The 15,430-nt window shown below is 46.2% G+C and overlaps 1 protein-coding gene across 4 annotated transcripts in view; it reads right to left on the bottom strand.

The window, feature by feature from the left end:
• The window catches only part of PRKCSH (PRKCSH beta subunit of glucosidase II), a 33,185-nt gene extending 17,791 nt beyond the window's left edge, over positions 1–15,394 (bottom strand). Inside the window, exons 1-11 of one of the 4 annotated variants that reach the window (XM_028711542.2) lie at positions 15,243–15,394; positions 11,484–11,600; positions 10,061–10,177; positions 8,464–8,559; positions 8,306–8,363; positions 6,861–6,978; positions 6,457–6,586; positions 4,603–4,687; positions 4,046–4,124; positions 797–883; positions 75–230 (exon numbers count right to left, since the gene is read on the bottom strand). In XM_028711542.2, the coding sequence (XP_028567375.2) occupies positions 75–230; positions 797–883; positions 4,046–4,124; positions 4,603–4,687; positions 6,457–6,586; positions 6,861–6,978; positions 8,306–8,363; positions 8,464–8,559; positions 10,061–10,177; positions 11,484–11,571 (1,014 nt within the window). In that variant the 5' untranslated portion in view covers positions 11,572–11,600; positions 15,243–15,394. Of the gene's footprint in view, positions 1–68; positions 231–796; positions 884–4,045; positions 4,125–4,602; positions 4,688–6,456; positions 6,587–6,860; positions 6,979–8,305; positions 8,364–8,463; positions 8,560–10,060; positions 10,178–11,483; positions 11,601–15,143 lie in introns of all 4 variants that reach the window. The other 3 variants (XM_028711541.2, XM_028711539.2, XM_028711540.2) reach the window with 3 other exon arrangements.
• Positions 15,395–15,430: the final 36 nt, after the last annotated feature.

The following is a 15,430-nucleotide window of genomic DNA, read 5'->3' as shown; positions in this document are numbered from 1 at the left end:
GAGAGGGGCGGGGGAGAAGAATATCCCTGTATATTTCAGTTGTAGGCTCCAGAAACTCAGTTTAGTACCTTCACCTCCTCATCAATGCTGTCTTCCTCAGGTTCTTCATCTTCATCCTCCTCTTCGTCATAATCGTCATCAGGAGGTAACTGGTCCACGTGGGCATCGGGCTGAGTATCTGGCTCTTCATCTGATGGGCCTTTTGGTGGGGGCTGTATATCAACCAAGCTCTGGAGAGGGAAAAGTTGAGTTTAGCCCATCTTGTAACTGATGGCTGCCCTTAGTTAGCAACTGTGTTTGAAATTCTTGAGGAGCAAGGGAGAATGTATGTCACTCAGTGGCCTGCCTTTCCATGAAAGACCCACTTCTCCAGTAGCTGCAGATGGAGCCATGATTAATGCCTGCCAAGATACTTCTAATTCTGCAGTCCAAATAGTTCTACCAAATGCACCGGTCTACTTATGCTTACCATTTTTATCCTGCCTTTCTAACCAACTAGGAATTCAAAGCAGCATACAATATACCAACACTACATAATTTATACTGTGTAACCTAGGCTCCTTCAGGAAGGATGGGTGGGATATAAATTGAATACATAATAAATGTGAAACCACCACAGAAAGTTTTCAGAACACAGTGAATAGTCCAGAAAGTGATGTACAAAATTAAGAGTTGAAGTATAGTAATGACATCAAGCCAAGCATGGAACAAAACTGCTTCAGATATCAATTCCCCAGAAAAGGTCATTCAAACTATTTGGATCTGTGGTAGAGAAAGACAAGGTTGGCACACTGACCTCTGGTCTGTACTTCTCCTTGATCGCTGCCCACACAGTGTCCTGGAATCTGGCCACATCTGCCTGCAAGGAATTGTCCAGTAAAGTCTGAAAGAACAGGAAAACTGTATTTATACACAGCTGCATGTGTCCCAGGTCTAACCCACAGTTCAAATTAAGTAGCAATGCACTGCATCAGTCAAGTAGTCATCCTCCTGTTCCCTACAATGGTGATAGATTTTGGAAAGACAAGAGGGTAGCATTCCTTTCAAGCAAGCCAGACTGTGCAAGATCATTTTTTATAAGAAACATTAAAAAAACAAGACAGGCCCTGCTCTTTCAGCAAGTAAAGGTAAAGGTAAAGGTACCCCTGCCCGTACAGGCCAGTCTTGACAGACTCTAGGGTTGTGCGCCCATCTCACTCAAGAGGCCGGGGGCCAGCGCTGTCCGGAGACATTTCTGGGTCACGTGGTCACGTGGCCAGCATGACATCGCTGCTCTGGCAAGCCAGAGCCGCACACGGAAACGCCGTTTACCTTCCCGCTAGTAAGCGGTCCCTATTTATCTACTTGCACCCGGGGGTGCTTTCGAACTGCTAGGTTGGCAGGCGCTGGGACCGAGCAGCGGGAGCGCACCCCACCGCGGGGATTCGAACGGCCGACCTTTCGATCGGCAAGCCCTAGGCGCTGAGGCTTTTACCCACAGCGCCACCCGCGTCCCTCTTTCAGCAAGTAACACCCCTTAAACAAGGGGTGGACAGAAGCTGATTTGCATCTACAGTACTGGTAGATTGCTGGGCGATTTGCAGTACAGTGGTCCCTCGGGTTAAGTACTTAATTCGTTCCAGAGGTCCGTTCTTAACCTGAAACTGTTCTTAACCTGAAGCACCACTTTAGCTAATGGGGCCTCCTGCTGCCGCCGCGCCACTGGAGCCCGATTTCTGTTCTTATCCTGAAGCAAAGTTCTTAACCTGAAGCACTATTCCTGGGTTAGCAGAGTGTGTAACCTGAAGCGTATGTAACCTGAAGCGTATGTAACCCGAGGTACCACTGTAGATGGGCAAGGATTTCTGACTCCTAGCAACAAAATGACACACACACACCCCGCCGCTCTGCCCTAAATAATGCTGTGGAAATGAAGAAAGCTTAGAATAACCAAAAGTGAGCATGGAAAGACTGTATGCACCATTCAACTTTAGTATGAAAGAACAAAAATTCTGAGCCCGGGAATTTGTATTGCATTTGGCTTCAGCTGGTGGCTTACGGGATTTTGGTAAAAATGACCACGAAACACATTCTGCAAGCTGGAGATCTGCCCACTCTAAACCAATGAAACACTGAATTCCCTAAGTTAACTATGAATTGTGTGAAGAGGTACCCTTCTCTCTGCCAATCACTTTTGGCGGAAGAAACTCATTTGTGATGCTCTCAACCATGCAACTCTACAGAACCAAGAACACAGATTGGGAGGATTTCCACAGTCTCTTCCATAGCCTTGATGGGTTCCCTTGGGATGAAGAAATGATGTAAAGTAATAGTTTCAGCAGCCAGCAAAAAGAGCCTAAAAACACACTCTGAAAGTAGAGCAGGTTCAGTGTTACTGCCACCTTGTGGACACCTTAGGCTTAAATAAATACCGTATTTTTTGCACCATAACACTCACTTTTTTCCTCCTAAAAAGTAAGGGGAAATGTCTGTGCGTGTTATGGAGGGAATGCCTACGGGTGGCATGCCTACGGATTTTCCGTCTCTAAAAACTACGTGCGTGTTATGGTCGGGTGCGTGTTATAGAGCGAAAAATACGGTAAATCACACACTAGTAAAAAAGGGGGAAAATACTGAAGTTGAAATAGAAAGATTTTCTCCCATGGCCTAATTTCCTTAAACATACATTCCTTAGATTTGTTATTCTTGATGCACTTTAAATTTGAAACTGTTTGAAACCTACATGTAAACTGTCCGAATCTGATAGCAATGGGAAGACAGGATTCTACAACTTCAAAACTCTAATTCAGCAAGTGCGATAAATACACATGGATTTGTGGTTACTTTTCTCCTTTTGCAAGTATTATAAATATTCCAAAAGGTTGAGATATGTGAAAACTGGTCTGGCAGGGCTGAGGAAAAGTGACAGATATATTGGAAAGGGGCAAGAGCTTAGTGATTGGCTACATAACTGGTTGCTGCATAACTAGGAAACACCCTTCTTCTCTAGCAGACTTAGTCATCCCCCCAATCCGCCCAAATGGCACAGAAAACCCCTTGTAGCATTGCACTGAAAAGCGCCTGAGTTTTCAGGTCAGCAGGTAGGCAAAATGGAGCTTCTAAAGCACTTATGGGATGACTCTTTTTACAAAGGTTTCCAGCTTTCGCTTAAAAGTGTGCACCTCTCATCACTGGGACTGAAAAGGTGGCAAGAAAATGAAGATTGTGCTTTACAGTGTACAAGAAGAGAGAAACATAAGTCTAAAAGTAAGATTTTGGATAGACACCACTGCACTAAAGGTTCAAGTATTATTATTATTATTTATTGAATTTATATACTGCCCTATACCCGAAGGTCTTGGGGCAGTACAGTGGATGCTCGGGTTGCAAACGTGATCCGTGTGGGATGCACGTTCGCAACCCACAGCATTCAAAACCCACAGCAGCGCATCTGTGCACGTGCGGGTTGCGATTTGGCACTTCTGCGCATGTGCAAAGCGCAATGTAGCGCTTCTGCGCATGAACGACCAACGAAACCCAGAAGTAACCCGTTCCAGTACTTCCGGGTTTTGGTGGGTCCGTAACCCGAAAAAACACAACCTGAAGCGTCTGTAATCCGAGGTATGACTGTACTAATAAAAGATCCAAGAAAAATCTGACAAAGGAAGTGAGCTATTGAGCACACACAGGACATATTGGGAATTGCTGGAAAACAGTAAACTAAAGCAGAGTGTCTTCAGTAGAATGCCTACTGACATCTTCCCCCACCCCAATATACCCCCAAGCCCAGCAAGTGACTTCTAACCAATGGGGGGGGGGAGTTCACAGCCTGGCAGTATTTGGACACTCTTGTTTTGATCTACAACACTGTCTAGTCCCAGACTCCAGCCCTACTCCAAATGTCAAGTGGTCTCATCTTAACCTAGCTTTTGGTGGGAGAGGGAAGAGAACCGCGAAGCACAGGAAGTGCATGAAAGCAGAAAGAACGAAGGATAACCATGAACAGCTGTTTTTGCTTGCATGAGAAGAAAAGCCTCCTTTTACAAGTGCACATTCCCCACCATACCTGGGCTTCTGATTCTGAAAGGATCCCATCACCATCTGCATCTAGCTCAGGGTGCGTCTGGAGCTCAGCAACAGATATCCTGAAGGCACAGGAGGGCAATTAGGTTACTAGCCATGCCTTTCACAACTCTGCATACACAAAGACTGATATAGCAGTCCCTGTGGCATGTGTACTCCAAGGTTCCTAGCTTTCATTTTACAGAAAAGAGCAAGTTTTTAGCCCTCATTATTGCTTGAAGACTTGAAGCATCACTTAGGGATGCTTTTAATTAACAGGGTATCTTGTCTCAGAGCAATGGGATTGGGTTTGTGCCCTCTCACCAGTTTGAAACGTCTTACAGACAATTAATGCCTCCTGAGCCAACATGGCCCTTGAGATGGTAACAATAAGTGCTCCTCTGCTCCAAATAAATCCAGGAATAGTTAAGCGCTAGAATTTGACGTCAGGACACAAAGGGATCAGCAGCTGGATCAACATCTGTCCTGCCACATGCCTTTGACCACAGATGACAGAGTCTGTGAACAAGCTACTGAAAGGGGGAATCATCTCAGACTCACACTCCATCTCCATCATCATCCAGCTCGTGAAAGGCTTCTTCTGCTTTGGCTTGATCCCTCGCTGCTCTTTCGGCCGCTTTCTGTTCTGTTGCAAAGTGGGCAAATAACAAGTTCCATTCATTCATTCATTCATTCAAAAAAACCAAAATAACTTCCCTGCATAACTTCTAAAGTCATCTTTTCTCTACAACTAGGAGAACAGCTTTAGGATTTCTGTGCACCTCAAATCCTGTCCCTAAAGCACACATTCCAATGAAACAATAAGGTAGACACACATGTATTAAAATCTAAAACCCTGCAGACTTATTTGCCTGATAAATGCAGTCTTTGAGAACCACCAAGAAAACACATCCCATCCATGCCCTAACAGAAAAAGGGAACAGAGAGTCATGCCCAACATTTATTCTGCTTATCTTTCATTTCAAATTCATTCTCAACACATGACAACGTACAAAGATGAAAAGCAATTTAAGTGGCTTGATGACTACCCAAGAACTGTGCAGCTCCCTCTTCCTGAAGCCCTGCCAAACATCTTCCAGAAGTGTTGCAACAGCTTCATATTGGTCTGTTTTTAATGGTCGGTGTTAAGCAGGTGCAGGATAATTTCAATCCATTTCTGGATGCAGCACTAAGTACCGTATTTTTCGCCCTATAGGACGCACTTTTTCCCCTCCAAAAATGAAGGGGAAATCTGGGTGCGTCCTATGGGGCGAATGCAGGCTTTCGCTGAAGCTTGGAGAGCGAGAGGGGTCGGTGCGCACCGACCCCTCTCGCTCTCCAGGCTTCAGGAACACATCCGCAGCCTAGGCAGCCCTGCGGGAGGCCCCGCAGGGATGTCTAGGCTGCGGATAGCAGCCTGCTTCCCGGAGCATCGGGTGCCCTGAAAGCAGAGCGCCCGGCGCTTCGGGAACACATCCGCAGCCTAGGTAGCCCTGCGGGAGGTCCCGCAGGGCTGTCTAGGCTGCGTATAGCAGCCTGCCGCCCGGCGGGCGGGGCGCCCTGAACCAGAGCGCCCCTCGCGCCGGGCATACTTCCGCAGCATGGGGAGCCCTGCCGGAGTTCCCCGCAGGGCTCCCCACGCTGCAGATAGCAGCCTGCCACCCGGCGGGCGGGGCGCCCTGAAGCAGGGCGCCCCTTGCGTCGGGCAGACATCGGCCAGCCCCACAAGCTCGGGGGACAGCAGGGAGGCGCAGCGGCGTCATCCCACTGTTCCTCGACCTGGTTCAGTTTCCCCGACCTGCTTTGGGGGGGGAAATAAAGGAAAAAATTTTTTCCTTTATTTCCCCCCAAAAAAACTAGGTGCGTCCTATGGGACGGAGCGTCCTATGGGACGAAAAATACGGTATTTCACCCAAGCATTTCATTGTGTTGCTTTTACCATGCTGAACTGTTAACGTGGCAAACACCCCGAGCCCCTGCAAGAGCTGGGCTTGGAACTAAGAATGTGAGCAGCGCAGACAAAGGCACATCCAGCTGCAACTCTAGCATCCCATCTCCCCATCAGTGGCAAGACAGAAACTTCCAGGAAGCCATTCCAGGACATGAGGGTATTAGGCGCTATGTATCTGAATACAGAAGCTCCGGTTCATAGCTTATAGCTGCTTGAAAACCCATCCATCATTGTCTAACCTCCTATTAAGGCAGGGGTGGGGAATCTGTGGCCACCTGTTTGCTATGGGACTCCCAACTCCTATCCATCTTAAGGCAGCATGGCCAATGATCAGGGATTCTGGAAGCTGTAATTCAACAACATCTGGAGGACCACAAGTTCTTCTGCTTTAAAAACGAGGCTGTTGTCTGACACAGAGGCTTTCAGTGCCATGAAATCCCCTCGTATGGTAGAAGTGCACTCACCTTCCCAGGCTTTCTGATGGATATCCTTGGCTTCTTTTTCAGGTTTCTCAGCAGCTTCTTTTAGCGACCTCAGGGTCTCCACTTGCTCCTCCACAGACTTCTTGCTCTCCTGTAGCTCAGTGAGCTTTATCTAGAAGTGTTTGGGGGGTGGGGAGGAGAGAGAAGAGGTCCTCTCAACAGTCCAAGCCCATGAAGTGTATAGAATCTCTATAACTTGGCTCCCCACCCACTAGAGCTCACTTCTAATGCCTACCTGAAAAAAGCCATAGCTTGGCTTCTTCAAGTGACTCCAAAATGCTCCTGTGAGAGGAACGATGCCCAGGCTCATGAGCACTGGTGGCAATGGGCACTCTTCCCCTGTATTGTCAGCACAGTGTGTCCACTTCCTAGGCCAGCATCCTCACCTGTTTTTCTTCCTTCCTCTTGCTTGCTTCCTTCATCAGGGCCTGCTTGATTTCGAAGCCTTCTCTGGCCACTTCAGCCATCTGCTTTAGTGCCTCCCGCTCCTTTCGGCCCATTTCTCTGCACAGGGCAAGGAAAGAGACAGCGGGAGCTGAGCCCCAAAGACACCTTCCACCCACAGCACCAACCAGTGCAGCAAGAGAGACCCTATTCTAGAAGGGGCGGGGAGCAAGCTTTTTTCAGGCACAGAGTATATGGCAGGAAATGACAGCCCAGCAGCAAGCTACAACCCAGGCAATGTCAATGAGGACCAACTTGGGCTGCGCAGCCAGAGGCAGTGCTCACATTAAGACACACAGTGCAAGTCCTCTTATTCTGAATAACTCCATATTCATAAAAGTTTGCAGAATTATGTGACAACAGGACAAGAGCTATGGGTAGCCTGACAAATATGACTACTCTGCCCCATTTATTTTGTGAATTTATTACAGAGTTATTAGTCTTCAAACATATTCTCAGGGCAGCTTACAGTAAAAGGTTAAGAAAAAAACCCTAAAATAACTAATAAATCAAAATAAACTAAAAATAGCATTAAAATAACCATTGGAAAATACTGCATCAAAGTATTTTAGAATCTCTACCCCTGCAAACCTATACATCTACTGCCCCTTTTTTTCTTTCATGATATTTACAAACATCAAGATCAATATAATATAATACAATACAGAATGTAGGACCGCATTATGCTTAGCCAGCACCAATGACAAACACATGAAAAGAAGTTATCAGGGGAATGAAGAATTGTTACCTCCCTCTCTGTCTTTAAGAGTGAAAACTTGCATTGCACAAGAAGATTAAGTTTCTGGTGCTTCCATGCATTTTTTAAATTTTTATTTTTTATTTTTTGGAGTTTGGTTTTAGCTGGCATCATTATTTTGCAGCTGCATATTTTTCTGGCGATCATGTTTGAAATGTTCTGTTGTGAGCTGTACTTGACCCAAATATGGCACAGAAAGGCCAGGAACATACTTAAAAAACCAAACACCTACAACCTACAGCACAGCAATTTGCTGTAGCCGCACAAAAGCTGAGACGTTCTATTATGCAAGATAATACAGCAAACTATCAAGAAAATTTGCCTTTTAAAATGTCTCCGATTGATTAAGACTGAGTGGGTGTTCTGTTTTTAATACTGCGATTGATTATTGTAGTGTCCCGTAATTAAACAATAGAACTGTTAAGTGGATTTATTTTTTTGAAGATGGGGAGGATCCAAATTTCACAGAGGCTGTGCAAAATTATTTTGGGAGCTGCTGCTGCCTGGGACCAAGTGTACATTTATCCTCTTTCCTTTCCCAAACTAGCCCAAACCCATTCTGGAGCTGCCTTTGAATCAGCAGTCCAAGAAGAGGAAAAGCTTCCTGAAAGGATATAGGCCATGCCTTACTTGCAGGTGTTTTCACACACAATGCCGCTGTTGTACTCATCTGTTGCATCACAGCAGTCTGAAAGGCAAATGACAAGGAGAGCCATTAACATTCACTCACTTGGGCTTGGCTGCCCGCAGCCCCAAGTCTCCGACCCGCATGAGCTAGCAAAGCTTACCACAAATTCCATCATTGACACGGGAGGAGGGGATGTACTGAGGTCGGTAGCCAGCATTGGAGCAGTGGAAACGGCCACTAGGGCATGCAGCAGTTCCTGGGCAGAGAGATAAGATATTAGTGGATACCTTAACAAATTAGATGCCTACAGCTATCTACAAGAACCAATGTTACCCTTCCCTCCCGCACATTCTGTGATTTAGGGATAAACTGGCCATGTTGGATTTGCCCATTCTACGAAGTTAGTCACTATGACCACTTTGTCTTGTTTTACCATTATGAAGAGTTGGATTTAGGATCTTGCAACAAGAGAAAGATAATCCAAAGGTCACTTTCAGTCACACACAAACATACTATTCACACCCAATCTTCCTCATGCTTCAGCTTCTCCCATTAATTCTAAACAGATTGCAGCAAACCTATGTAACATATTCAGACATAACATCTGGTCCAAAAAGCCTTACTCAAAGTGTCATTAGGACATATCATTTTCACTCTTGACTAACACTGAACATCCAAGTTTTCTGCACCAATTTAATATATCATCTCCCCTGCAAGCAGGAAGACAATACAGATCCAGCTCTGTCTCATGTCCCACTAGCAACTTTGTACCTCAGCTGGACCAGGACCTGCCTATCATCTAGATGGTAGAGCGTGAGACTCTTAATCACAGGGCCATGGGCTAAAGTCCCACACTGGGCAAATGATTCCTGCATTGCTGGGGGTTGGAGTAGACGACTGTTGTAGTCCCTTCCAACTCTCCTATTCTGTGATTCTACAAGTGGTATTGCTGTAAGGCAAAAGAACACCCCCCCCCCCGCAAAGTCCAGATGCAGATTCCAGAGCCCCCATGGGCAAGTGCTTGCCCCTCTATTGTGTGAGAAACATCTAATCTGTCCTGATGTCTAATCTAAAACCTCCCACCCAGCTATGATTTGTGCTGTCTCTCTCTTCAGCTAATATGTTTGCTTTTCATGGAACTTTGAAGTGTCAGGCATAGCTCTAATGGCTTTAGCCCAAACGTAGCAGAGTTTTCCTGCACAGCGAAGAAGCTAGTTGAGGTGGAAATGACTAGTCAGCTAGACTCAGAATAACTATTTACAGGATTTATTAAAAGGAAAAATAAAACCAGCAGAGTTTCTGCATACAAAACAAAGCAAAATAAATCCTTTCTTTCTCTCTCTCTCTCTCTCTTAACCATACACAGCACTCCTACTCCTAACACACCTAACACCAACTGTGCTAGCATTCCTAGATAACAGAGTTGAGTGTTGGTCGTTAACCAATCAGAGTAAGTAGTTTCTAGGTCAAGCAGACCTTGGCTTTCTGCCAAGAGTAAATTGACACTGCCTTGAGTTAATTGTGTGAAGCCAGAATCTGTAAGTTTTCATGAGATTCAATTAACAGAAACTGAACAGCTTTTAATCCAGGCAAACCACATTCTGCTTTTGAAACTTTGTGCATTTCATGCCTTGTACATTTTCGCACCTTCAGGGAACAGGTAACCCCATGAAGTACAATATTAGCAAGTATCTAATTACAGCAGCAATAAGCAGCATGTTTCATTGGTGGAGGCAAGGTGTGTGAGTGGGGCTTACCTGGCTCATCTGATCCATCTTTGCAGTCACAGTAATCATCATTGACTCTATCAAAGGCTATTGTTGCTGAGCCATCTAGACAAGTAAATGGCTTCGATTCATCATAGAAGTGATGGCCTGAGAAGGACAGCAAGAGACACTTGGTTCCGAGAACAAAAATTGCAGAATGCAAATACACCAATCCAGAAAGGCATTCAAGGCCAACATTCAAGGCACAAGCCAAACAACACAAATTTGGGGTGACAGGACAAAAACAAAGCACCAATAGCAGTATCATGGCATAGTCTTCTAACATCCCCCGTCACATATACAATACCAAATCCTTAAATGCACTTGCTCTCTCTAAATCACCCATGGATAACCATAGTGATGTGGCGGAGAGGGGAAGATTGACATTTGAACTGAGGGAAACTGCAACAGGAAACGGAAGGGGAAGGACAGGTGTGCACTAAAATAGGATGAGTTTGCTTTTTAGAGAGCTTCAAGGAACTGTTTATTCAAAGCCACTAAAATAATATTTAGCTGTGAACAGCAGTTTCTTCTTCAACCTTGTCCCTGTTCCACTCAAAGGTGGCTGTATTAAGTGCTAGGAAGATTTGCAATCATTTGAGGCTCAGGAGCCATTCATGAAACATGACTGACCTTTCACAAGCCGACACTAAAACACCATCTTCTCCCCAAAGCCACTCAATGATTTGACACATTCTGGCAACCCAAGTCCTAGAAAATGCAACCAGTAGTGTAGTGCTACCTACCTTGCCCTTCAGTCTGGGCACCTGCTAATAAGATGAATTCACCTCATAGTTAAACTAGTCCAGAAAAGCTACACACTCAGATGTACAGTCTCTTTTCCACCACATGAAGAAGAAACAGCACAAGGGAGGCTTAAATACACGGAAATCTCAGCATTTTATGCAAAACAGTTCCAGTGGGGAGGGAGGAAGAACAGTGCAATCTGAAAAACGAGAATGTGATTACAAGCCTGAAAACCAAGTCGCTGGGGCTGCTGCCACTTTCAAAAGAATTGAGGTTACTCAAAGAATTATGAGAATTAGGAAATGCTTCCAAGTTTAACAGTTTTACCAGAAAGGAACAGCAAGTCATGAAGAAGACAACCCTTCTCTGCAGGAAGTAACTGTGTAAATGTGTGCATAGTTGCAAATGTCACGACTGGCACCAAATGAAGTGTAGAACTAAGAGCAGGAAGCAACGGCAGCCCTAACCCTTGTAGTCCTCCCTCATTCCTCCATTTTTCAACCAGGAAAAAATAAACAGTGAATATACCAAATGTAGGGTTTTGCTAAGAAATGAAAGTGGGTGCACAAATTTATAATACAGACATCTTGTTTCCATTCTCCACATCAACAGAAGGAGTTGCTTGCTGGTGGAACAACGCTTGGCATTTTATCTGCTGGGAACTCACTTGTTAAGGAGACGCCCCGTGGGCGCTTCACCTCCACAGGAGATGCTAGGCCCAAAAGCAAGAACAACAACAGGGTAAACAGCAGCATGATCCAAAGGCAAAAAGCAGCAGCGGCTCCTGAAGGAAAGGGAAAAACAGAGGACTGTTGCTACAGAAGTTTCCATGCTAACAGAAATAGGTGAAGGGGCAAAGATGCAGAATTCTGTCCCCTCCACTCGCAACCCAAAACACAATCCCCTTCACATCTCAAGAACTTAATTTGAATTCATATATTTTATTTGACCCAAGTATGCTCTACAATTTAGAAAATATTCCAGTTTCAAAAAGAAATTTAAACACACTTTTATCATCTTTCTCAGGGCTCAAAACTAAGGAGGCTGATATTAAGGCATCTTTTAAGTAACCGTATTTTTCACTCTATAAGACGCACCAGACCACAAGACGCAGCTAGTTTTTGGAGGAGGAAAACAAGAAAAAAAATATTCTGAATCTCAGAAGCCAGAACAGCAAGAGGGATCGCTGTGCAGTGAAAGCAGTGATCCCTCTTGCTGTTCTGGCTTCTGGGATAGCTGCGCAGCCTGCATTCGCTCCATAAGACGCACACACATTGCCCCTTACTTTTTAGGAGGGAAAAAGTGAGTCTTATAGAGCAAAAAATACGGTACCTTAAAAGGTGATGCTGTAGTGAATCCTTTTCAACTCCACACAAGATGGGTGCATAAAACATTTTGCACACCTTACTAGAAAGTGTAGTTATTTTTCCATCACTGGTGTTTAAAAACTATTCCAGTTTTTTTTTATTTTGGTGCACCCCCCCCAAAAAAAAGCTTCCCATTTTCCAAAGGGGCCACACCCTAAGACCTGGGTCACTGAGGACTGTCAAAACATGAAACAGGATTCTGGGTGGGAATCAACAGGCACCTACTAACTCTGACTCCGAGTCTCCACAAACATGAGAGCATTTGTTATAGTTGCCATGGGTGGGCTAATAACCCCATGGGGGAATTGTCTGGGTTTGTTACTATGTTATGTCTTTTTGTGTTTTTATAGAAATTTAATAAATATAGTAAATAAAGGCTTCTCTTTAGAACAAGCCACCTGTTCTGGCCATAACATATACAACTACCTGCAGTGGAAGTCTACACCGTCACTGCCTATTATTATCTATGCTACAGCCAGCATGTAGCACCATCTGTAGGAAAGCCTCAGATGGCATCTCTATGGTAACTACATGCTCTGGTCTTCAGAGAACATCATTGTCCAATCAGTTGCTATATCTGGGCTTGAGAAAAGAAATGGGTTGGGATCTGAATAAAGAAACAGCAGCACTTTATCCCAGTGCTTTGGAAGCGCTGTTCTCTTGTTTGTCAAATCATAGCACAAATGAGTACCGTATTTTGCTCCCCACAGGACGCACCGGCCCATAAGACGCACCTAGTTTTGGGGGGGGGGGGAAATAAAGAAAAAAAATTATTCCCCCCCCCCCCCCCAGGCGCAGGGCTGGGTCGGGGGAAGCCCGAACTTCCCCCGACCCCAGAACAGGCTGCTCTGCGCAAGCCGTGGGAGCCCTCCCCTGGCTTGCGCGGAGCTACCCGAAGCCCTGGCGCAACTGCTGAACGCGCCGGGGCTTCGGGATAAGAGGCGGCTGTGCGCAAGCCACGGGAGCCCTCCCGCGGCTTGCGCGGAGCTACCTGAAGCCCCGGCGCGACTGCCTAGCGTGCCGGGGCTTCGGGATAAGAGGCAGCTCTGCCAAGCCGGGGGAGGGCTCCCGCGGCTTGCGCAGTTTCCTGAAGCCTGGAGAGCGAGAGGGGTCGGTGCTCACCAACTCCTCTCGCTCTCCAGGCTTCAGCGAAAGCCTGCATTCGCCCCATAGGACGCACAAACATTTCCCCTTCATTTTTGGAGGGCGAAAAATACGGTAACTTGCCTCCTATCTTGTCTTGGTCTTTCTCTGTGCCTGTCAAAGGACTTGAGGCAGAGAATCTTCTTATTCTTCCTACCAATGGTTTGAATGAGGCAGTATGAGTCCCCCATGCTCCTTCTGCCTTTAAAGCCCAGCTGTGATGAACAAGGTATATATGGGCCAACATTTTGACCAGCACGTTACCAACATCCATTTTTAAAAGGTGAAACTCCATTTTGGGTACCACGTGGCAAAGCTTTTAATTCTATTGAACGTGTGCAATTCTTTATCAAAGCATACCTCTTTCCACCTACCTAAGAACTGGCCAATTTTATAGCCTGAAATGCTACACTCCAAGCGAATTTCCCAATTTCTGTCCAAGATAATCTCAGAGAGGTATAAATTAGAAAGTCTGCTCTGCCTGAACAAACTAGCATTCCAGCATTTGGAGTGCTAAACTCAAAGCAACCTTCATTAGTATGAAAAATGGAAACTCCACCTAATATAAAAGTGCCCTGGTCCATTTTCCTATAGCCCTGCTCAGGACCACAGTACATCAAGGACCGCCTCTCTCCACGTGAATCACCCCAGACTCTGCAATCACCATCTGAGGCACTTCTTCATGTCCCTCCTTTGAAAAGTCTGGAAGGTGGCAACCAAAGACTATGGCTGACTGTGGAATGCTCCCCACCCAGGGTGTCTCGCCTGGTGCCTTCACCAAATATATTTAGGCACCAGAAACAAACTTTTCTCTTCAACCAAGCCTTGGGCTGACTCACAATCTATGGTCTTCCAAATGCGGTTATGTGCGGGGGGGGGGGGGGGGTGTCATTGGATTGTTTTACAGTGGTACCTCGGGTTAAGTACTTAATTCATTCTGGAGGTCTGTTCTTAACCTGAAACTGTTCTTAACCTGAAGCACCACTTTAGCTAATGGGGCCTCCCGCTGCCACCGCATGATTTCTGTTCTCATCCTGAAGCAAAGTTCTTAACCCGAGGTACTATTTCTGGGTTAGTGGAGTCTGTAACTTGAAGCGTATGTAACCTGAAGCATATGTAACCTGAGGTACCACTGTATTATGCATTTTATGTTCACACTGAACCTGGGATTTCAGAACAAAGGGCGACGTACAAATCTAATAAATAATAACAATACAGTGGTACCTCGGGTTAAGTACTTAATTCATTCCAGAGGTCCGTTCTTAACCTGAAACTGTTTTTAACCTGAAGCACCACTTTAGCTAATGGGGCCTCCTGCTGCCGCCGCGCCGCCATAGCACGATTTCTGTTCTCATCCTGAAGCAAAGTTCTTAACCTGAGGTACTATTTCTGGGTTAGCAGAGTCTGTAACCTGAAGCGTATGTAACCTGAAGCGTATGTAACCCGAGGTACCGCTGTAATACAACAAGGAGGTGTCTTCACTGGAAACCATCTGTGGCCTTTTAAATTGGGGTGGGGTTTTGTTTGTTTGTTTCCGTTTGTTACCATGCTGAGTATTTTTGCGTTTTCCTATTGCAAAGCGCCCTGTGGTCTTTGGATGAAGGGCGACTGCCGACATTTAATTCGAAATGATAATCAAATTTTAAAAACACAGAACCACGACAAAAACAGCACGGCACCCCGCACCCCCATTTTAAAGCAGGCCTGGTTCTTCAACGTGGCGAAGCCCAAGGCAGGATCTGCCCCGTTGCCACAGGCAGGTGCAGCGCGACCTGCCCGCCCCCCCCCCCCCCCCGCGCAGAGGCCCTGGAATTCGCCTTTCCCCGGCTCTTCCTCCAGCGCCCCTCAAGAGCAGCCTCCGGCGCTCTCCCTCCAGGAACCCGCACCCCCCTCACAAGCCCAACAGCCTCCCTCACCGACGGGGCGCGGGAATCCTCGCGGAAAACGGGTCCCAAGTCCAACCGTCCGAGGAAGCGGAAGGGGATGACGGGAACATCCGCTTCGAAGTGCGCGCGACCGCGTGTGTGGGCGTGTATGGCGGAAGCCCTTGTCCTTTTCCCTCAGGCGCTGTCTCGAGGACTTCCCCTTCCTTTAGGCGCCCATG

The sequence above is a fragment of the Podarcis muralis genome, chromosome 17 (genome assembly GCF_964188315.1).
Source record: "Podarcis muralis chromosome 17, rPodMur119.hap1.1, whole genome shotgun sequence".
In the NCBI taxonomy this organism is placed as follows: domain Eukaryota; kingdom Metazoa; phylum Chordata; class Lepidosauria; order Squamata; family Lacertidae; genus Podarcis; species Podarcis muralis.
This window is presented reverse-complemented; position numbering and strand designations above follow the sequence as displayed.